Below are 23,870 nucleotides of genomic sequence, written 5' to 3'. Positions count from 1 at the left end.
AGGTCAAGAAATGATTAGCATGAGAATAAGTTGAGCTTAATTGAGAGAATCAGAAAAGATGAGAGAGAAGAGGCAAATTGGAGTTATCAGTTAACCATACAGAGTGGCTCTGCCTCCACAAGCTCATGTTCCCTCAAGTTTATCATCCCCTCTGAAGCTGCTTTTTTTTTCCCCCTTCCCTTACTTAAATGATGAGCTAAAATTGCTGGTACAAGCACAATGGAAGCCCTTGTTCCTCCTTCTCCTTTTCTCTCTGCAATGGCTGGCCAAATGAATTGTAGGTGATAAGGCTCCTACCTGGTTATTCCCGAGGTTCTTCCCAGAAAGGAAGCTGCTGACATTAAGTGCAAAATCCGCTTTGTGCAAGTACCAGTGCTGTGCTCCAGTGCAAAATTTTCAGCATGATCCTGGGAAATCCAAGGACTGAGCAGACACATCCGTGGGCAAGGGGAAGAGCAGTCCTCAGGACTGCTTCAAGTGGAGTTTGGTCAGTGGTCGGAGATCTATATTCTCAGATAGGCAGGACTTTGTCCACAAACTGGAATTTGAAATTTCAAAGGGGAAAAAAAAAAAAGGCAGAAGGGACCTTTGCATGTGTGGAGATGACTACGCCGGTGACGTTCCCCTGGGACTTTTGTTCTTTGTCTTGTACCTGGGCTTCCTGCTTCCCCTCAGCTCGCGCGTGAAATGGCGGCGGGCCGGGCAGGGCCTGAGCAGGGCCTGGCCGTGTTCAGGGCTTTGCTGCTCTGCAGAGGTTCCACACCTGAGCCCATCTCTGCTTCGTGGGCATGAGGGGGAGAAAAAAAAGCCATGTGAAATATTGCAGCTCCACAGTGGCCTTGGAGCTGTGAATAACAGGGAGCAGAGCTCTGGAGTCGGGGCTGCCAGGCCAGCGATGGCGTTGCCGATGAAAGCTGAGGGGGTCCTGCTGGCTCTGGGCACTGGCTTTACTGCCAGGCACTTCTTGTGAGAGAGAAAAGCAAGGGGCAGGAGGGTCCCTGGTCATGGTCCATGCTCAGAACATCTGCAGGCAGCCCCAGATTGGGGTGCCTGGTGGATCCATTGGCAGGCAGGGCTGTGTCCTGCAGCAGGGGGGAGAGATGGGCCAGCAGGGACTGCAGGAGCATAACACTCACAGGGGCATCAAAAAGATGGGGCCAGGCTCCTCACAGGGTGCATGGCTGGAGATCAAGGGGCATTAAAACTGGAGAGAGGTTCAGCCAGTGTCTAACCATGAGGACAGTCAAGCACCAGCTGGCTGTCAAGGCTGCTCTCCATCGTTGAGGTGTTCAATAAAGTTGCAAGGAGCCCATGCTGCTCTCACAGCTGGCCCCGCTTCCAGCAGGAGCCTGGGGCAGAGACTCTGAGGTCCCTTCTGACATCAGTTATCCTCTGATCCTACAACACCCTGTTCAAGAAACACCAGGGAGGAGCCCCTTGAGCCTGCTCACCTGCTGGACATGCAGAGTTGGAAAGCGCAGTAGGCGACAGTATCCTTTCCAAAAATGCCCTATTAAATACTCTGTTCCTGATCCTCACCTATTGAGAAGCACAGATCTTATCTTCAGGGAATCTCCTTTAGGTTTGCATCAATTTGCCAGACAGGGATATATAGATAAGGTGGAATTAGTGCCATGATGTGCCAGTGTGGGAAAGGATTTACTGCTCCTCAACAGATAAAAATTAAATAATCTCTTGGCACAGAACAGGTCAAGCCCCAGAGCTGTCATAGTCTCCTTTGCAACCATGTCTTGACATAGGAAGCAGTGGGTAGAGCGTACAGAAAACGGGGACAGGAGAGAGGGGCAGATCTGGGAGCTGAACTTCCCCAGAGCACCTAGTCTGGGAACAACCTTCACCTATCAATGGAGGTCTTCCAGCTATGAGTTGTCTCTCTGTGTAGAATAAAAATGGAAAAACCTCTTCTGTCACCAGGAGTGTTTGAAACAGCCCCACAAGCAGCTGCTGACTCGAACATCTCCCACCTAAAACAGCTACAGAGCTGTGGGGTCCCATTGGCCAGTACAAGCCATGACAAGCTGCATTGGCAAGCTGTCCCAAAACTCACTACACGAGGGTGACAAGGGGAGACACCAGGGGGGACATCATCTCCAACAACAGTGCCCAGGGAGCAGCCAATGCTTCCATCAGAGCCCATCTCCAGGGCAAAGGAAGCGCGTGGTGTCCTTGGCTGGTCTGGCCCTCGACCTCCACACCAACATGAGGGATTTGGGAGGGGCCACTGGTGACCCACAGAGGACACTGGCAGTGAGAAAACAACAGTCAACACAGCCCTGGGAGGAAAACACCACGTCCCATTGACAGCCCCAGCCTCGTGAGCCACCTGATGCTCTCCAAACTTCCCCGCTCCTTATCTGCTGCTCTCCTGCACATGCTGCCTCTGATTTCTATTCCTGGCCCTTCTAATCCTTCCTGCCTGGGAAGTAAATGGCCTTTGCAGCCCCCTTGCTCAGCAGGCTATTGAAGCAAAAGGTTTGTTTTGCTGAGCAGGGCAGAACAGGCCCTGCTTTTACGATATTTTACTAGACGCTGTGGCAAATCCTGCACATATTTGACCTGGTGTCTGTAGCATTTATCTAATCAAAGGGATCACCGTGGCCTGGCTGGGATTGGGACTGAGGTCCCTGGGATGAGGTTATGGAGGGGGCTGTACTCTACTCTTGCATGTCCATCCCAGACTGCACATCATAAAGCCAATTTTTGGCAAGGACTGTATCTGCCTAAAGGAAGAGCCACCAGCACATGAGCTCTGGCCTGTCCCTCAGGAGCACTGACCAAATGACTCTTTCCTCTGCAGCAAAGGATCGTTTATCACCATTCCCAAGTGAGAGAGCAGGGGCTCTCCCCTGTGCTCAGATTCAGACCTGTAGCCTCAGGGTAGAAGAGCTGTTCAGAAGTGCTATGTAGGTCATGGTTTTGGGGGGCAAAGGGCTGCTTGAACAATTCCATGTGCTCCTAAAATGCGAATAGAAAATCATCACTAGCACAACTGCCCAAAGGCATGTACTGGTGTGGAGCCAGAGACCTTGGATTCATGCTGTGGCAGTGATGGCACTGTGGCCAGGGCAGCTCGTGGTGCCAGTGGGGTTGGGGCTTCATTGGGGTGCCTGGGAAGAACAAACACAAGGCACTGGGAGCCCAGATCAGCAGTGTGTGGACTCGGCCGCCACTGATTGCGAAACCAGAGGCTGTTTTCAATGCAGAACAAACTGATACCAAATCATTAATTGCTGATTCTCTTGCACCACGAGCCAGTGCCATTCAGAGATCGATTAAATTCCCACTCAATGATCTCGCAATTGCACTGAAAACTCTCAGTTCTGGCTGAAGTGGAGGAGTGGTGTGGGGCAGCTGGGGAGGAGAGCACAGGCAGCTCTGGCCCTACTGCCCAGCACCAGCAGGTCAGACCCAGATCTGGGCAAGGCACAGAATCACTGCTGGTGCTGACAGCAGGCAGTGCACCCCCAGGAGGAAAGCTCCTGCTGCTCTGTTCTAACCTGTCTCATGAAACTTTTATGACAGATCAGCCAATACTCGAGGCTGGGGGTGTCCAGAACAGAGTGATTTCAGCTGTGGGACTGGAGTCACCCTGGCCATTCCCAGGGTGTCTGTGCCACCCCTCGGCCCCGCTCGCTCTTTGGGCATGGCTGCAGAATGGGATCTGTTTATAGAGCATCCAGCCTCCAGTAAGACTTGGTTTATAGAGAAGTAAAAGGAGCCATATATTTCACTTTACATAGCAACGTGTAAATTTCCAGGCAGGAGCTCACCTTCTCTGACCGTGAGGGAGAGAAAAGGAGGAGTGGAAGGGATGGAGGGAGCAAGAGAAGGGAAAAACAGGGGTGTAGGCAAACAGTGGTGAGGAGAGGAAGGCAGTGACAGAAATGGTGAAGAACCTTGTTCTCTTGATAGGGTTTTTCCAAATTTTCCACCCCAGGTATAATTAAGAGCAACACCAGCAGCTCAGCATCAAGGTCAATAGCCCTTGCTGAGTGCCTGCACCCAGGAGCCAGGATCAGAAACGCCTTGAGATTCAATAATAAACAGTCAACAAGAATCACTGCTGCTCCACCAAAAAAAAAAAAAAAAAAGCTTAGCAGTATTCGGCAATGGGTGAGATGATTAAAGATTAACCCCCTGCCTCCTGCCTCCACCCCTCTGGGAGTATAGGCCTTGAGGCTCAGCAAATCCTTTCAGAGAAATATCTGAATTAAAAGACAACAGGTAGGGGACGCAGTGAAGGCAGAGGGAGGCAGGAGGGCCAATAGCCTGGGCCAAGGGAATCGGTACAATCTGGCCCCTGTTTGCCCAGGATAATGCGCCTTTCCAAAGCCCTCATAGACATGGAGATGGCAGATTACAGCGCAGCGCTAGACCCGGCATACACCACCCTGGAGTTTGAGAACATGCAGGTGCTGGCTATGGGCAATGGTGAGTCCTCTCCACCTTCTCCCTCTGCTGGGTGGGATGAGCCGGGGGCTGCAGGAGGAGAAGTCCCTGGGGTGGCCACAAAAATGTTCCTGGGGAGGGAAGGGGTGTCAGATGGGGAGCGCTTGGGAGGGTTCTGTTTCCCCAGGGGAAAATAGAGGGGGAGAGCAGAGCTGTGTTTGGTACAGGTGGGATGGTGTCCAGCAGGCACACACCAGGAGCTGGCTGGAATGAGAGGTCCCCTCCAGACATTCAGCCCAGGGAATGGAGCAGGGGCTGAACATGGTGGGGGTCTCCCAGACCCCAGCCAAAAATTTCTGCCTGAAGTGCTGTTGATGGCTCAGACAGACAACTGACCCTGTGCCTCCAGAGCTGAGAGCCAGTGCCTGGAGCAGAAAGGCATTTAGCACCTGGTAAGGGTGAAAATCACTGCCAGAAGTGATTTAGGCACTGCCGCTGCAGCTGCTGTGAGCCACAGCCCTTCCCCAGTGCAGCACTGGGGTGTGGGGTGCCACCCCCTTCCCTGGCTCAGCCCCCACTCAGAGGGACATGGGGACCTTGAGAGGATAGACAAATGTTCCCATCCCTTCAGGAGGGTAGCATCACACCTCACCCTGCAGAATTCACATTGCTGGCCCACCCATTTGGGATTTGGGATTTGGGAACCAAAGAGTCTTGGTGATTAAATGCTCAGAGATAACAAGAGATTCCTCTCCAAGTGTCCCCTAAAGTCTCTCTAAATATGAGGTTAACAACTAAACGAAGCCACAGAAAGTGGCCCTCTGAGCCCCCTCCTTCCACCCCAGGGCTGCTGGGCACCTCTGTCCCAGAAGGGCTGTGCTGGCTCTGTGGACTCTTCCATCACAGCCTGTGTGGGTCTTCCCTGGCCTATGGCTCTGCTCTGTCAGAGATGTAACATTGCGGTGCCAAAGTGGCTCTGCTGTGCAATAGCCCCTCACCACTCTGGGTCCCAGCCCCTTCTCCACTCCTGGGGGCTGGTCCTGCCCCTTCAGGTGCCTCTGGGCCACAAGTCTCCCCCTTTGGCTCTGCTGATATCCATCTGGACACTCTGGGAGAAGCTCAGGCCCTGTTCCCTGCCCGTGCCCCTCTCCCCTCCAGCGAGCATCTGCACAAGGGGCTTTGATCTGCCTGCCCCAGAACCAGGGCTTCATGGAGCAGAGGGACAGGAGAATTCCCTGTGACAAGACCCAGTGTGACACTCCAGGGGTGGATGAGTCAGCTGGGGCAGGCAGCACCAACTCCTCTCCTCCTGGGCCCAGCTCCAGGCCAGGGACAGCCCTTGCTTCCAGGGCTGTTTTGGCACTGCCCTGGAGGACACACCTCCTGCAGGACCTCCACCTGCAGAACCTGTGCCTCTTTTTCTGGCCAAGGACTGCTCAGAGCCCAGCCACTGCCTGCCACAGCTCAGCCCCAGGGCAGCTGCTCAGCAGAGACCAAGTTTGCCTCTCACAGGCAAAATGCACCCTGTGTTCAGACAGGCTCTTGAGCAGCTCCTGTCCTAAAACAATGTTCAGCTGTGAGGTCTCAAAGTCAGATTTTTTCTTTCTTTCATTTACCTTAACCCCTACCACTTGACTGCAGCAGCCAGAGCCCACATTTTTAGCACATATTTGTCAGAATAAACTTAATTGGAAAATTATCCATTAGGCAATAATTTCATTGTTGTTGACTATTAGACTGAGATGTTGCAATTTCCTTGATAAGAGTGCCAGTTTTTCCTGCTCTATGTTCATCTGATTACAGCCTGATAGATTGCTAAAAAGGGATTTATCTGGGCTGCCACAGATATACAAGTAATGGGATTAGAGGCAGATCAGCTCTTCCTCTCACATCTAAGTCCTATGTTTAGCTGGAACTGGGGATTTGACTTTCCTTCTGGAGTGAGCTGCATTTAGCTGAGCCCTGGGGATATGCATGGAGGAAGGCTGTTTTCAAAAGCAAGCTGCTCACAGGGACAAGAGACAGCCAGAACAGCCTTGGGAAAGCTCAGGGCTCTGGGAGTGGAGACAGGAGCCTTGCACTGGTGCTGCTGGAGCTGCGTGACAGGGTGTGCCAGGCAAGGACAGAGAGGCAGCAAAGTGACTCACAAAGAAACACAGGAGGGACATGAGGAATTGGAAAGACAGAAAGCAGGCAGGGAAATGAAAGAAGTTGCCTTCTCCCTACCCAGAGGTAGGGAGCTCAAGAATCCCTGTGCTCACTCACTGCTGGTTCTGTGCCAGTTACTTCTGCTGAGGGGTGGCATGAGCAGGATGTGCAGCACCTGCTGAAATACCCCTTTCTCTGAAAATAGAAGCTAAAAATGCAGCTCTGCCCCAGCCAGACTTGCCTTGGCCCCCCCAGCACCACAGCTGGGCTACCATGGGGAGCCCAGCTGGGACCAGCCCTTTTGCTGGGTGCCAGGTGGGAGCAGCTGGAGTCCTTCCAGGGTGAGCCTTAACGGAGTCCCTACAAAAACCCTGAAATCAGGGGCCAATAGACTCAAGCATTAAAAATCCCAGCAGGTTTCTATGGCTTTGTAGATCCTGGGTATGATTTGTGACTGGCATTTCCACTGAGGGAGGGGGATGTGCCTGTGCTGACACAGAAAAACGTACATGGGAGGGGACAATTAGATCAACTGAATTAAGGGCTGATCCCTTCAGCCTTGAGGTTTGTTTGGCTTGCTGGAGGGGTTTAGTGTAGCCCTTGTATGGTTTTTAGCCTTTCAGATGTCCTTTCCTCCAGAGCCTGCTGCAATTCCCTATCCTCCAAAAAAAGCCCTGAAAGTCCCAGTCCCCCTTGGTCTGTAAGGACTGCAAGACAAATCAATTTCCACTGTGATCCTACCAGACTTTAGAAGATACCCAGCCTACAGCTTTCTCCATGCCAGAGTGCCACCTTTTTTCTTTAATCAGTCCTTCCTTGCATGGGTAGCCTTTGCCCACGTGAGTTTTCCAGCTGAAGTCATTTGAGTTTGCTATTTACCTAAAGTCTTGTTTTCCCAAAGAAGGGCTGTGCAAGCTGGAGCTCCATGCCTGGAGAAGGGAACTGCTCAGGGCTGTCTTGGGCTCTTTCAGTGCTATAACACAAACACCTCCCTAACAAATCAGCTGCTCACCCTGAGCTGTAATGCCTCAGCTTTAACTCTGCATCAGCTTTTTCTCTGGCCACACTACTGCAGCCCAAAGTGTCTGCAAATCCCCGAGGAATTTTGGCTCTGTCCTGTGACTCTTGTAAAATGGGCTTCCACTTTATCTGAAGGCATTGCTGCTGCCAGGCCTTTGGGAAGAGGGGTCTCACCATGGAATACAGGAAGTTTTAGTGCACCCAAAATGCAATTAAACACTGAGAGCTTACACACTCTCTCCTTACACATCTCTCACACAGCCAGGCTGCAGCTGCCTGGTTTCTCCAAGAGTCTCTGACTGGTAACTGAATTAGCAAATGTTGGCTGGCTATCTCACTGTCTTCTTCTTTGCTGTGTCCTTCCCCAAGCAGACACATCTCCATCAGAAGCAGCCAGCCTCAGCAGCTCCAGCAGCCTCGGGGTGAGCACGCTGTGTGCCATCTGCGGGGACCGTGCCACTGGCAAGCACTACGGCGCCTCCAGCTGCGATGGCTGCAAAGGCTTCTTCAGGAGGAGCGTCAGGAAGAACCACATGTACTCCTGCAGGTGAGGACAGAGGGCACAGAGATCTGTGGCTCACCCAGGACAGCCCCTCACAGCTCAGTGGCAAAGCCCTCCAAGTGCCCTGCATCCTCCTTGCATCCTCCTCCACTCTCCCTGAGCTAAGCCTGCACCTGGGAGGGCTCAGTGACCTCCCTGACTTTGGGATTGATCACTGGGAAAAGACCCTGGGAGGTCCTGTCCCATACTTTAGGGGCCAAATGGATAAATCCTCCTGGGGGTTTGTTAGTTCACTGTAGACATCCTATCCCTAATGTTTACTGAGTAGTCTCAGCTCCTGCATGTGACTCAGTTCTAGACTGTCCTTATTGACCATCCAGGCCATGTGGCCTGCCATCCAGCTCCAATGCTGTCACTGCCTGTTACATGACACAAAACACCTGAGGAGCACCATGAGGTGCAGCATAATATTCATAATATTCCTGTGCCATCAGCAGCTGTGACCTGCCTGCTGCTGGCTTTGAGCAACTCACAAGTAGAGAGTCACAAAGGAAACTGAAGAATCCTCAGTTCACAGTGTCTAAATCCCTTGGGCTTTTTCAGTCAGTTACTCCTGATGGCCTGACAGCCACATGGAGAGCATGAGGAGCAACATGACTCTAAAACCTGAGAGACAGAAGGAAGCCCCAGGTTTATGAGTGCCTGTGAAGCACATCATCATTTGCACCCCAGGGTTATTTAAGGTGGCTGCCCAGGGAGCCCCCTCACCACAACTCCATCAGAAAAGCCAAGATGCCCAGTTCTTTGGAAGCTGAGGCATTTATATGCACTACAGGAATATTTTAAGAGCTGCTTTCAGGCAACCATTTGGGCAAATCATAGCTTGGGGGCTTTAAAAAGCAGAGTAGAAGGAAGCCCTTTCAAAAGCTACAGAATTCAGCATGGATGGCAGCCCTTCTCCAGTTCTGTACTCCTTTGTCTTTACTCTGCAAACTGGATCAATCTGCTGTAAATTAGAGCAAATTTGCAAGTGAAATTCATGCTGCAAGTGGCCACCAGGCTCGTGAGTCACACACATGGGGGATCAGTTTTCCCCACCATGCACAGGGAATTTGATGACACAAGCCTGAAGGGAAGGAGCTGATTTCTTCCCAAATCCTCTGAAGTACAAGTGGCAGCAGAGCAGTTTGCAGAGCAGCAATGCTGTCCAGGGGTCAGAAACAACCTCTGAGAATCCCAGATGTAGCCCTGGAGAGATACAGGGACTTAAACTGACTTCTTAACCTCACAAATGGGCTACTACAACCTTCCACCTCTTTTTAAAACTCACAATAAAGGCATTCTTCCTTCCGTTCTACTGGGATCTAACTCACAACAGCAGCTTCCAAGTTGGAATCACACTTTTAACTTTCCTGGGGGTTTGTTAATCCACTATAGACATCCTAACCCTAATGGTTACTGAGTAGTCTCAGCTCCTGTGTGTGACTCAGTTCTAGTCCGTCCTTATTGACCATCCAGAGGCAGAGGGGAGAGCTGAGATTTTGGTGTAAAAAGGAAACCACAGGTTAAAGCAAGAGTGGAAAAATCAGAGATCGGAGCTCCTTTCTCAGGGTGAGCCTCTGGGAACCTTCTCTAAGCACGTCTTGGAGCTTGGGGCTCTGTCTTGTCCTGCCTTCAGGCTCAGTCTTGCTGCTCCTCACACCTTCCTTTCTTCCTTCCTTCCTTCCTTGGCAGGTTTAACAGGCAGTGTGTGGTAGACAAAGACAAGAGGAACCAGTGCCGGTACTGCAGGCTGAAGAAGTGCTTCCGAGCAGGAATGAAGAAGGAAGGTGGGTGCCTCTGCCCTCCCCCAGCAGCAGTCCCTCACCCCTGGGTATGTTTGGGGAAGCCCTTCAGCCAAGGCTGGTCCCTGCCAGGTGCACACTTGCCCAGCCACCTCAGCCATGTGTTCCCTGCACTGTGCTCTCCTGGGCACAGATCTGACCCCCACCACAGGGGGATTTAGGGAGGGTCCTGTGTCTCAGAACTGCCCATGTTTGTGCACACAAATCACACCCAGGGCTCTCCAGCTTGCACTGACACACACAGCACCTGGGCTCCCACTCTGCCAGTCCACTGGAGGGGTTTGGGAATGCTTCTGCACATCACTGAAGAGCAGAAACTTCAAAGAAGGCCTGGGAATTTGGAAATACTTTGGTAAAACTGCTCCAAGTGCTGTTATCCCAGAGTGACCACAAAACCCACAGCTGGCCAGCTGAGTCCAGCAAAAGTCACACTGACATTTTGCACCTTTTTTCCCTGATAGATATATAGGTTCTTGCTGACCCTCTGCAGAGAGGCAGTGAGTTTAGTTTAGTTTCAGCCACAGCAGAAAGGATCCAGAGTAAAGTGGAGCATTTTTGCTATTTAACTGTATGAACAGAGTAGAGATATCCCTACATGGCCCATGCTCACGCCCTCAGCTCCCCTACCTCCCTGTCTCTGCAGCCCTTACAGGTCCCCATGGCAGGATTCTCCCCTTGTTTAGTCCTGTTTTGAGAAGGGGCAGGAGAACCTGTTGGCCTTGATGGTGCTCCTGTTAGTGGAGGGACAAACTGCCAGGGCAGAGGCATCCCACAGAGCTCACCCCACTCATGTCTCACTCATGGGAGGCATTCAGCCCCGTTATTCCATGCAGGGAAATTAAACCCCATGCTTCTCCCAGTTCACACTGCCTCAAGGAGAAACTTTGGAGTAAAAGGGTCCTTGAAGACAACAGGGAAGTACCAGTGTTATGTTGGTGGCTGCAGGAAGACCTCTGAGCAGGAACATTTATTCCCTGTAAAAGATGTGGTATCACAAGCAACTTTTCTTAACTTTTCCTGAAGAATATAGGAATCCTCCTCTCCATGCAGCTCATCCCCTGTCCAGAGCTGTGCTGTTGTCTGTTAATATTCAATAGAAGTTACATTAGGTGCATGACCAGCTAATACTGAGCAAACATTTGGAAAACATCATGGCATGACTGAACTCGGGGGCCTGCTCCTGATAACAAGCAGCATAACCTTGAGAGCTCCTATTTACAGCCGCTGACTGCAGGGCTTTTCTCCTGGCCCAGCCTCATTATTACTTTTTATCAGCTGGATTTATACATGGAGAACATATCAATGCAGAGAGCCACCAGCCCAAGGCAGGGACTGTGCTGTTTCCCCTGCCATGGATCAATAGCTTATTTGAGCAGATGGCTCTGAGTGGCGTGGCCAGGGTGACTTAGAGCCAGCCCAGGCCTCGTGACAGACAGAGCAGGCAAATCCTCCCCCTCCAAGCCCTCAAGACTACACCAAACAGGAAGGCACACTGGGGTGAAACCTGTCCTGGGATGGTTTTACAATAAGGTATGAGAGAGCTCTTTTGCTCTGGATGAATCAGCAGGAACAGTTCTGCATTTCCTTCCTTATTGTAGTTGAGACAGAAGTTTTCCAACTACACCTACACAGTGCAAGGAGCTTTTCTGAATGGAGCTCACAGGAGTCATGTGGGCAAGGAAACCTCACAGATACTCCTCCATTTCACACATCAGCTCTGGGCTGCATACATGAGCATGGCCACCCTTTCAAACCCCATATCATGAAATCAAAAACTCAGATCCTTTGCCAGGAAATTTTCCCCACTGAACTCTGCAGGTGTTTTGGGTTCTGAATCAACCCCATCCCTGGAAAGTCTAGTAAAGCAAGTAAGAAATCAGATCCACCAGATGCAGTCAGCTCTCACTGGCATCCATCCCAAACCAGACACAGCCGCACCTCCGCCCTGCCTGGCAGGGAAGCTGGGAAACTGCAGCTAAGGAAGGGGAATGCCAGAAGTCTGTGCTAGTTTTCAGTGTGCATTGCCATGAACCACCTGCAGCTCAGCCAAAATCCTCTCTTGCAGCTGTACAGAATGAACGGGACCGAATCAGCACCCGCAGATCAAGTTACGAGGACAGCAGCCTGCCCTCCATCAATGCCCTCCTGCACGCAGAAGCACTGGCACAGCAGGTACCTCTTCTTCCTTCTTTACCAAGTACAAAAGCATCAGGCACTACCTGGAGTGTAGAGCCAGCTGAGTATTTAATAGCCAAGTCTTCAAATTATCACCTCTTTTCTAAGTGGTTCATCTGCCAACTCAACACTGATTTTTCAAAAAGCATTTGTTACCTGAAACCATCCCTTTGAATCTCCTTAGTCCAGAACTCAGTTGTAACAATATGCAGTGATTTGTTCTGCTTTAATGGGACACAGGAAGGCTGGAGAGCCTGATGGAAGAAAGTAGGGTAGAATCATTGCATCCAAAGAGCTGTGTCTGCCTAAGCCCACGAGGGGCTGGCCTTGCATGAGCAGCCTCCCTTCCCCATGAGCTGTTAGGAACTTTGGATTCCTGCACAGTTTCATGAGGAATCAGTTTCCTGCTTGTTTTATGCAGATACCTTTTCCAGTGCTTGCCTGAAATTCCCTGTTTCCACTCACATACTGCCAAGATTCGTTTCCTAGAGTGTTCACATTGCAAAGATGACTCTGATTTAAGAGTCTGGATACTGCAAATGGTGTCCACAGCTCTGGGAGGACACAGGACAGGATGGGCACACACAGCCTGCAGGGAGGGTTTGTCTGTGAGAACAAGTGATGAGGATGGAGCTGTGCTGGAGGCAGGAGCTGCCACTCTTCAGGGAGCTGGGGAGAACAGAACTCTGTGTCCTGGGGAAGACAAGCAGGGGGTGGAGTTGGCAGCCCATGCTGCTGCAAGGGTCACACTGCCCTGAAGGCTGCCCTGGGAGATGCTCCAGGACAGGATGTGCTGTGCACTGGGCTCCACATGAGGCTCAGGCTGGAAGGTCCACTTCCCTAAGGAGGGGATATGCCAGAATGGCCAAGGGCCAGACTTGTGCACAAAAAGCACATCCAATCTCATCCCACATCTCACCTTGTCCTATGCAGGCCCGAATATATTTATATACCCGATAAAAACAAGATTGATGCTGCTCCCAGAGGTGTGAGATAATGGGGTCTCCAGTCACCACATCTACAAGGGAAGGGCATCTCTGGGGCTCAGAGTCCTGCAGTGCCATCACATGAAAGCAGGGTCTGCTGATAAAAACTACAACCATGGACAAATCCAGGGGAGCTCCTGCTCTCCCACAGAGCACAGAGAGATTCATTAAACAAGGCAGGCTCCAGCACGGTAATTGGTAACTTTTATGTGCCTTGCTAATTAGAACAAGATACTGCTGAGGAGCTGCTTTCTCCAAGATCTAGGGTCACTCACCCAGAGGTTTTTATTTATTTGCTAAGCCTTCCGGGCCCTCTGATTAGGGTAATACATGGTGAGATTTTTACAATCTTATTTATTCAATAATAGCTGGTGAGCTGGAAAGCCTCCAGGTAATGCAACCTGAAAAAAAAAAATGCAGGTGGCATTTGAATACCATTTCCTTGGGGAGGCCAGCAGGGTCCGAGCTGCAAGTGCTGGCAGGAATAGGACAGGAAGAGCTGATGTTGTACAAGAGCACAGAGGGCAGGCAGAGGGCAGTGATGGGGTTGAGTTAATTGCTTACAGAAGCATGAGGATAAAGTAGTGACTAAGGGCAAAATTTTAGATGACCTGGGTGAGCAGCTATGCATGAGAACCAGGCAGGAGGTTGGGTGCCTGGTATGGGGGAGATGTTCTGTCCAGCTCTGTGTGACAGCACTTGCAGAGTTGTCAGGGTTGTGCTTTGCAAATGAAGTGGCAATCACAAATAATTTGCCATGTAACAAATGTCACCCATGCTGTGGGCATGTTTGAACTTGCCCAATTTTGCCAAAAGGACCTAAAAGCCAATGGGAGGTGGGAGACTCTTATCTTTAAAGTCTGTCTTTAGCTATTCAGAGTGGGTGATGTCAAATGTTAATGACCTGGTGCTCACAGAAAGCAATGTCAGACCTAGAAAGCTGTGGCCTGGTGAGCTCATGATGACTCAGGAGAGGAGCAGAGCCTGCTCTCCTCCTGTGGAAAGCAGACAGGGCAGCTCTGGCCAAGCCCTGCCTCTGGAGCAGGCTGGAAGGGGGAGCAGCTCTCTGCACTTTGGTGGGTAGATGTGTCCTTTCTGCTGGTGAGGCTGACTGCCACACAAGCCCTTCTGTTCTCTCCTGGATCTTGACTGAGCACTTGCTCAGTGGGAGGAAGATCCTGGCTTTAGGAATGTTTCCTCTGTGCTTTCCAGTCTATTCAAGGCATTGCAGTTTACCAAGATGATGCACAGCCTCTGCTCTGCAGCGTTTCAGAGACTCCAAGCTGATCTGACTTTAAATGAGTCTTGTTGGGTCACCTGTTCTGGGAGCTGGGTGTGTGCAACAGAAAAATGTAATTATAATTTCTGGAGTCTGCATCAACACAACCCATGGGCTGGGGATTTTCCTCTCTGTGGTTCCTCTGTGGCACAGAAAGCTGAAGGATCTCCTCTCTCCTTCCAGATATCATCCCCTGTTCCTGTGCTCAACGGAGACATCCGAGGGAAGAAGATTGCCAATATTTCTGATGTGTGTGAGTCCATGAAGCAGCAGCTGCTGGTGCTGGTGGAGTGGGCCAAGTACATCCCCCCCTTCTGTGAGCTGCCCCTGGATGACCAGGCAAGTGTCTCCATCCACCCCACCTCACTCTGCCCTGGTAAAGGCAGCGGGGAGCCAGAGCCAGCTGAGACCTTCAGAGAAAATGCTCATTGTGCACTCTGTTATCCTGACTGCTGCAGCTGATTGGGAACAGCATCCATACAATGCCAGCCCAGGCCAGGAATCCATACAATGCCAGCACGGGCCACTTGCATGTGCCTCTAATCAGCCCATGAGCACAGGCAGATAACACTGAGCTTGAATTAGGTCGTTATCAGATGAGCATTTTGGGGTCAGCCAGTCATTTATTAATTATGGTTTGCACAGCACTTTGAAAACCTGAAGTGCTTGACAAATGCTTGGGGTAATCAGAATTAGCAGGAGAGATTTCTAGCCTAAGGTCTGCCCAAAATTTAAAATCTGCCTGTCTCTTGCTGCTTCCTGCCTAGGGGTATGTTTGTACCCATGCTCCTAGCATGGAATTTTGAAGCTATACACTAGTTTGCTCCCAAGGCAGTGGAAAATCTTTTTTTCTAGGATTAAAAAGCAAGGATCTATTTGCATTTAACAGAAATTACTAAAATGGCATTTGAGGGTTCCCTAATGAAGACAAGCACAGTGGCTTTGGTGTCCTCTCTAGAACTGCACTGCAGGATCCCAGGCAGCCTCAAAGACGTACAAGAAGAAGGCTCCTGTGGATGTCTGAGTTTCAGAGGTCTGCAGTAGGTGTTGGAGGACATGATGTGCCCAGGCTTGAGCAGCACATGTGGCTGGGATAGCACTTCTGGCAGGGCCAGCACAGGTCCTGTCACAGGCAGGAAGGTATTTCCAGTCTGTCCAGTGTACAGTCACAAAACCAGCATGTGTTCTCTTTAGCTAGGACCAGTCTCCAGCTCTATTGACCTAGAGGTAATTTTTATATAATGAAGAAAAAGGATATCCAGTTGAGAGTGTCCAGCTGATCAAAACCCCCTAAATCCTAAATCTGAGCTCTTTAGTAACCACCCAGTAGCACCCAGAGATCTGGGGAATTCAGTGCTCTTAAAATGGGAGCATGTTTCCTTCTTTTCTATTGTGTGCAAGTGCTAAATTGTTTAAAATTATAAGAAAGCTGTTAAACTGCTAAGGAAAATACAATTCATGATTTCTGGAAACCACAATGGACTCCAATGAAAAATGCCATTTACACAGCATATATAAATAAATAGGCTGCAGCCCAGCACAGACCTGGGGCAGCTCTGCACAACCCATCACATCCTTGGGCCATTTGGAACAGAGGCCCTAAACCTGGCCAATAACTCTGCAAACTACAGCAACTTCCACATGAGCTCATTTTACAGTTGTGGGGCTGCAAAATTCCTCAAAGGAGAAAAGAGAGCCTAAAGATGGCACAGTTTGAACCCTTCCTTCCCACAAGGGAGATGCTGCTCCATGAAACACATCTCCTTTTGTAGAAAAGATTACACCCAACCCCTCATTCTCCTTCTGCACCAAAATGTCAAAACTACCGTGTTTGGTGGGGCAAAGACATTTCATCTCAAAGTTCAGGTTCTGCTTTGTTGTGTTACAACTGTATATTTATCCTAATTCACAATGGAATGATGTATCTCAGGTTCATCACTGCAAGAACAAATATCAAATGAGATGGTTTGGCCTTCTTGAAATAATTCACTTTAACCCTGCTCAAACAAGGAGATTCTGTGGACACAAAAAAGGTGGTTACAAACTGAGCCTTCTTGAATTTGCAGTAGGCAGGAAATTTTTAGGTGAGAGCTTCACTCTTTCCTGGGGCTATTCCTTGTCATAGCTTTGTCAGGTAGGAAAGCTCAGTTTTGTGCAGCTCTGGTAATTCCAACATCTCAGCTAACATATCCACCCATGTTTGCACAGCAATAGAGAGAGGCTAGATTTTGGCATCTAGATAAAGATTCCCCAGTATCATGTGTGCACAGTCTTTTTGCAAGGATCTCTATTTATTTTGCATAAACTTTTTTACCATCTGGGGTGGAAAAAAAAAGGCAAAAACCCCTCTCCTAGACATCAGCATCTTTCCTAACCAGAGCTCTCTCCTATGGGTGATACATTCTCCTTGCATTCCTGGTAGGGTAAGACTTGTCTTGGCTTTGACAGATGCTGAGGGTAACACACTGGAAAAGTGGACCATTCCCATCAGGACATACTTTTCAGCATTTCTCTATTAATGTTTAATTATTGTTTTCTCCAGCAGAAGGTCCTGGCTGGACATTAAGAAGTCTCTGTGTCAGGATGTCCAATTGATTGTTAACTTCTCTTTCTGCCTAAATCTCTGAAATTTTTAACTGAAGGAGGGCAAAAGATTCAGAACATTCTCAGGAGCCACTGGAGGGTGTAAAGTGAAACACTTCAATCATTAACATCAGAGGAGAAAAACATCCCTCTGTCTTCCCTGTCCCCAGTTCCTATGGCTGTGCAGGGGATGAGTGGCCAGGGGGTGACCCCACTGCCCATCTGGACATGGGTCCCCATGGGTGTGATTGCAGTGGGAGGTGGGCACAGCTCAGAGGGACAGCAATGTCCAGCAGCAGGGGCTGTACTTCTCCTCCCTTCCCAGGATGGAGTGTGGTCCCTGCTCTGCACTTGGCAGGAGCTGTCAGCAAACAGCCCACACTGGTGGGAGGTCCTGGGACAGTCTAGCATGGTCCTGCTCATGGCATCTGTCCTGAATATGGGATATTTCAGGTGCTGTCTCCTACCTGCTGGTTCTGCTGGATTTATATAACTAATTTAGCACAGAGCATTATTTAATCTCTTTCTCTGCCTGTAACTGAAGAGGGGCCCTGACTCCCATCCTTGAGTGCAGTACAGGAATGCTGAGCTTTCCCTCTTGCTGACATGAAATCACAGTTTTGTCTCAGTCTCTGCATCACCCAAATAACTTTTCCCTGCCCTTGCAGGTGGCACTGCTACGTGCACACGCAGGGGAGCATCTGTTACTGGGAGCTGCCAAGAGGTCCATGGTGTTCAAGGATGTCTTGCTGCTAGGTAAAAATTGCACTTCTGCTCCCAGCCAGTCTGCTGCTGTGACACTTCCCTGCTGGGGTGAAGGAGAGGGTGGTTCAGTGTTTGTGGACATCCTTTTTGCAGGGTGGTGGCTTGAGCTGTTCTGTATTTTAGCAAGCACAGCCAGGCCTGGCTGACATCAAGGCCTTGAGGTTTGACAAAGTTGGGGACTGTGTGAAATTTATGGTGCATCCCCAAGTTTGTGTAAGCAGGCTGTGGTGGGATTGAGAAAAAAGCTCTCACCCATTGGTCAGCTTTTCCTCACTTGGGTGGCTCCTGTGTAATGATGAGCTGCTCTAGTAAAACAGATCAAAGTTTCTGGTGTTCTGAGACAGAGTAGGGGCTGAAGGAGGAACTTCTTAATTCTTCCACCCCCAAAATTATCTCAGCATTAGCTCTGTACATTTTGAACTCCTTGTCACCCCAGCTAAGTCTGAGCAATGACAAGGTGATGGTGTCTGTGCTGCAGGCAATGATCACATCATCCCACGGAACTGCCCCGAGCTGGTGGAGGTGAACCGTGTGGCCATCCGCATCCTGGACGAGCTGGTGCTGCCCTTCCAGGAGCTGCAGATAGATGACAATGAATATGCCTGCTTGAAAGCCATCATCTTCTTTGACCCAGGTATGCCCCAGCTTGGGGAGGGTTACCATCAGAGGGGCCTAGTCTGGATTATGCTGACTAACACCAGTCCTGAGTGGTGGAAAAGCTGCCTGGTGTTTCTCTCTGGGCCAAACTGTTCTTAAAAAGGGAGGAGAGAAGTCAGTCTTGAGAAAGATTGTCCATTGCTGTTATAGTAGCTTTTTTGAGCTAGATCTTATAAGCTTTTGGAGGGCTGTAACACACTTACAATAGCTCAGCTACTTTTGGAAGCATAAAAATCAGCAAGATGGCTTCTGTTGCAGAGTTAAAAACAAAAAGGTTTAATAAAAGGCAAAATAACAAACAGAGAAAAACTGAGTCAAGTGTAGGAAGTCCTTGCTCTTAGTAAACACCTTACAAAAGCGATCAGTTTCTTTGTTCACTTCTTTTTCTAATAAATTGCCTAAGCTCCTGTCCAAATAACTATCCTTAAGTTTGAGGTGAAGTCTTCTAAGCCTATGAAGTAGCTTTTTCACTAATTAAAGAGAGAAACTTCTAAGCTTCTTCCTTTTTAAGGAGACAAAAAATAGTTTTGTCACTCTATCAACAAAGAACACACTCATATAAAATATCATATGTAGCTATGATATTTTATGAAAAATCCCTTTGCTAGGATTTTTCTCTTGAGAAGCTGAGAGGCCTCAGGAACAAAATGTAGACAATAATTATCTGCTGCTATGGAATGCAACAGGTGCATCTTTGATCATGTGGTTGTTTCTAATTAATGGCCAATCACAGTCCAGCTGTCTTGGACTGTCTAGTCAGTCACAAGATTTTATTATCATTCCATTCTATTGCTTGCTAGCCTTCTGATGAAATCCTTTCTTCTATTCTTTTAGTATAGTTTTAATATAATATATATCATAAAATAATAAGTCAGCCTTCTGAAACATGGAGTCAGCATTCTCGTCTCTTCCCATGTCGGGATTGCCTGCGAACTTCCACATCCTAACCCTATCCACCACAGCAAACAATCAGGGGCAGCTCCCCTCAGGCTGTGCCCAGCTGTCACTGACAGACAGCAGCCTGGAGAGCTGAGAGCTGGCTGTGTGGGTCGTTGCAGATGCCAAGGGGCTGAGCGACCCGTCCAAGATCAAGAGGATGCGGTACCAGGTGCAGGTGAGCCTGGAGGATTACATCAACGACCGGCAGTACGACTCGCGGGGCCGCTTCGGGGAGCTGCTGCTGCTGCTGCCCGTGCTGCAGAGCATCACCTGGCAGATGATAGAGCAGATCCAGTTCGTCAAGCTCTTTGGCATGGCTAAGATTGACAACCTGCTGCAGGAGATGCTGCTGGGAGGTGAGTACTTGAGGGTCTGACAAGAGGCCTCTTGGCGTTCCCTGATTGTTGTCCCCTTGAGACCCTCCTTGGTCACTGCTCCCTATCCAGAAAAGTTAGAGACAGCTCGTCTGCAGGACTCACACAAAATCATCTCCCCTGTCCTTGACTGGGGGAACCAAGGGTCCTCTACTTCTTCTCATCTAAAGAGATGTATCAGCTGTGCCTCTGCTTACAGAGAGGCACCCCCAGCCCTCTGCACAAACTTTGCTGTGCACCCCCCAGACTCCCACCTGGCAGCCATTTCACCAGTCCTCCTCTGTCAGAAGGGACTCATCAAAACAAAAAGGTCTGAAAAGCTCAGGTTGAAAGAACATCCTAGATTTTCTAGTGGGAGCATCCAATGGGACAAAATGAAATGAAAAGTTCCCGCTGTGCTCTTCTGCATGTGGAGGTGTGACTAAGGAATATAATTCTTTATGAGAGGACATGGAGGCAGCAGGCAGGGGTTAGTTAGTTCAAGGCATGCATGGAGGAAAAAGGGAAGGGTGTGCTCCAATCACCTGTGCACAAGGGGATGGTGCACAAAGCCTTGGACATTTGGGTACAGTGGGTGTGCCCATCTGAGCTGTTTCTTTCTGCCACTGTGGCAATTAATGTCTTGTGCATGTTCTTAGGCTCATCAAGTGAAACACCGCACACCCACCACCACCTGCACCCTCACCTGATCCAGGAGAACCTGGGAACAAACGTCATTGTGGCCAACACAATGCCTCCTCAGATGCACAACGGGCAGATGTGTGAGTATATCCAGAGACAGAGAGCTCCTGGGAGAAACCAGGAGCTTTCCAGTGTGCCTGTGGAGGTAGTTTCTACCTTGCATGGAATTCTGCAAGCAAGACAAAGTCTCTGGTAATGAGCGTGTGAGAAATTCCTATGCAGAAAGGAGGGAAAGACAAACAGAGAGGTGGGTTAGATTAGATTAGGCCAGACTAACTGATTCAACAAGATACTCCTTGGCAGACTGCAACTTTTACATAGCCCTTAAGGGATGAATGATCCTATCCAGAGCTTAGTGAAATCAGTGGAAAGGCTCCCCTTCCCTTGAGTGGTTCAAACACACCTCAGTTTGTCCTCTGCAAAAACACAGGAGGATCTGGCCCACCACATGGGGCCACCACTGGGGACCCTGTGCTGAGATGAGTTTGGCTGACCAAAAATGTGATTAGTAGAGGTCAAAATGTCAGCAAAATGCCCTTATTTGGTGTTGGTTATTGTGGTTCTCCTGGGGCATCAAACCATGCCTGCATGTCTGGGCTGCCCTACAGCAAACACAAAAGCCCTTAAGAGGCTCTGCTGTGCTGACATCTGAACCCTGCACGACTGAGGACAGATCCCAGTGCTGTCAGGTTTGTGAGGCCCTCTTTTAATTCAGCTTCTCTCTCTTCAGCTACACCAGAAACTCCACAGCCTTCTCCACCTGCAGGCTCAGGATCAGAGCAGTACAAGCTGCTGCCTGGAGCCATTGCAACCGTGGCCAAGCAGCCCACGTCCATCCCACAGCCTGCCATCACAAAACAGGAGGTCATCTAGCAAACCCCAGCCAGCCAGCCTCCTTCAGAACACCGTGTGGGAGAAAAGCCCAAACTGACTCTGCCACTGTGACAAGAGAAGCCATCAGAGGTCCCTGGGCACGGACACACGGACTTGCTTTTTGGACTGACCAGCACCAGAAGGTGTCTTCCTGCAGCTACGGACAGCACGTGCCATGGGCAGCCCCAGAGTCCCAGAACTGAGGCTGAAGCCTTGCCAAAACCCTCAGTCCTTGTAAGGAGGGCCAGATTCCTGCCTCCCTCTGCGGGGAGGTAGCAGTGACTGGCTGGGGACAGGCTGCTGCCCCACTGCCACCTCAGCACTGGTTCAGCCACAGCAGACCCTGTGAACAAGAATTCCCTGTGCTGTGGGAGTGGAGGGCTTCCCTCCCGCAGCCATGCCAGCCCCCTGGCAGTCCCCAGTCCAGCCAGACTTGATGGAGGTGGAAGCTGCCCCAGGAGCAGCACAGCAGGTGAAGCACATGGGGTTTGCCCAGGCAGCACTGCCAGAACTGCTCCTCAGCCTTGGCTAGTCCCAGGTCTTTGCATGGTGTCACCCACCTGCACTCTAAGCCCCCCAGCCAGACCTAACAAATCTTTTCAGCTGATGCTGGGGCAAAGTCTGGCCCACCAAGATACTCCACTGTTTGGATCCCTCTGCCTCTTGAGGGGTTTTGATATTTCCGTGCCATGCCTGCCCTCTGACCACAATGCTCAGAGAGGCAACCACTGCCAGACCCTTCCCTTGCAGCACTCACTGCCTCCTGGCAATCAGAGGGACCAAGGGATTCCAGAGATTTCAGCTAATGGGGTGGGGTCACCCCTTTGCAGGCTGGCAGCACTGCCCAAATATCACTGGCCCAACTACTGCTGGTCAGCAGTCAGAAGACCACTGGATGCCTATTTGAGAGGGAGTGGGGGAAAGATGTAGGAAGGGGAAAGACCTGTGGGGTGAGAAGAGCTTGAAACTCACAGGCTGGCCCAAGGTCTTGGGCTCTCTAAGTGCTGGGAGCATTGGGACCCAGGATCTCAGTTCAGACCCGACTTAATGCTAAGATATGCCACACAATCCACTTCTCTAGTGCAGTGCCACTCCTTCAGCTTAGAGTGAGTGGCTGATAACAGATTTATAGGTCTTCATAACATGATAAGAATTCGTTATGACTCCTTCAGACCTCAGAGTGTTTGAGAGCACCAACCTCAAAAATACAATTCTTGGGGTCCTGCAGAGAAAAGCCCCAGAGGTCAAGAAATAACCCTGTCTCACCCAAGCCCCTTGGGTCTGCCCCAGCCTTGGGTGTGCCCACCCTGCTCTGCTCCCTCCTGCCCCTGTTCCTCTGCCTGCCTGTGCCAAAGCCCTGCGGATCTGACCTTTGGTTTACAGCTGAAAGCAGGAAAGGAGCCCTCCTGCTGCAGGTGCCAGCAGGGCTGGAGCTCCCAGAGCCCTGCACCACGGCAGGCCTGAGTCCCCGCTGGCCTCTCAGGAGGATGAGGATGGTGGTGGCCCCATGGCTGCCAAGAGGTCTCTGGTGGGGACAGATCTGAGCCAGCTCAGCCAGAGGAGCTGCAGGTCTGTCCCTTGATTTCCAATGCAAAATGAAACCCCTCGTGCTGGCGGTGTCAGAGGTGCTGTATGGTCCCAATGCTGGTGGCATCGTACCAAGTAATTTATTGCAATGATGAATCCAATCATTTTCTGTAAATTATTTTGTAAATCACATTGATTATTTATAATTGGGAGATTAAATGCAAAAAAAACCCCTCAACCCTGTAATAACCAAGCTGTCTTTTCCAACTGCAGCAACCTTTTTTCCTGTACGTAGACATACTTTGTGGGGAATTCTTTTTGGTCCATTTGCACCAAGTATTCCTTATATTGTACATTAATTTTTGCTGGTTTCTGCCTTCCAATGGAAACAGAAGAATATTTCTTCACAAGAGTTTGTATTCATAAAAAAAAAGAAAAAAAAAAGAAAAATAAATGCAAAAATATTTTCTAACTTTTCCCAGACAGATGGATTTCTTTCTTCTAGGAGGATTTATTTTAAATCAAGGGGCTAACCTCCCTGTTGGTCTGAGCACAAAGCATATGTGTGTATGGAGAAAAAAGCCCAAACAAGTGTTTGATGCTGTTGCCAGCTGTCACTATTTCCTGGCAAGCCCACTGTGTCTGTCCTGAAGCCACGTGTGCTGGAATCATAGATTGAATGACAATCCCAATTTTCATTAAAAGAAAAACAAACATGGAGAATAAATATTTGCTTTCATGATTTCAGTGAGCTTAAAGGCTTGAAGTAACCACATTCTGAAAGCCAGGCAAAGGAAGCTAAAATATATTATTCACATTTCAAACATGTTCATTTTATGTCCCTCTTGTATTTCAAAGGTAATTTCTGAGCACTTTGGGGTGGGTGATTGTCCTTTGTTTCAAACACAGCCACCCTACTGCTGGCAGCAGGTGGGAGCCAGACTGAGCCTATGTGCCACAGTAAGATGATCAAGTGAAAATCAACTTATCACTGGCTGTAAAGGTGAAGAAATACACTGGCAATTAGAGAAGGCTCTTAATGACCTGCTTTCCTGACCACGGGAGGCTGTGCTCAGCTGTAGCATGCCCAGGAAGAGAACAGGAAGA

At 49.8% G+C, this 23,870-nt stretch overlaps 1 protein-coding gene across 2 annotated transcripts in view; it reads left to right on the top strand.

The window, feature by feature from the left end:
- Nucleotides 1–23,353, top strand: part of HNF4A (hepatocyte nuclear factor 4 alpha) — a 35,155-nt gene extending 11,802 nt beyond the window's left edge. The window contains exons 2-10 of one of the 2 annotated variants that reach the window (XM_077187369.1): nt 7,948–8,125; nt 9,815–9,909; nt 11,990–12,096; nt 14,548–14,703; nt 17,616–17,703; nt 18,191–18,346; nt 19,428–19,664; nt 20,321–20,443; nt 21,094–23,353. In XM_077187369.1, the coding sequence (XP_077043484.1) occupies nt 7,948–8,125; nt 9,815–9,909; nt 11,990–12,096; nt 14,548–14,703; nt 17,616–17,703; nt 18,191–18,346; nt 19,428–19,664; nt 20,321–20,443; nt 21,094–21,236 (1,283 nt within the window). In that variant the 3' untranslated portion in view covers nt 21,237–23,353. The remainder of the gene's footprint in view (nt 1–7,947; nt 8,126–9,814; nt 9,910–11,989; nt 12,097–14,547; nt 14,704–17,615; nt 17,704–18,190; nt 18,347–19,427; nt 19,665–20,320; nt 20,444–21,093) is intronic. The other variant, XM_077187370.1, reaches the window with a different exon arrangement.
- Nucleotides 23,354–23,870: the final 517 nt, after the last annotated feature.

The sequence above is a fragment of the Agelaius phoeniceus genome, chromosome 17 (genome assembly GCF_051311805.1).
Source record: "Agelaius phoeniceus isolate bAgePho1 chromosome 17, bAgePho1.hap1, whole genome shotgun sequence".
Lineage (NCBI taxonomy): Eukaryota > Metazoa > Chordata > Aves > Passeriformes > Icteridae > Agelaius > Agelaius phoeniceus.
This window is presented reverse-complemented; position numbering and strand designations above follow the sequence as displayed.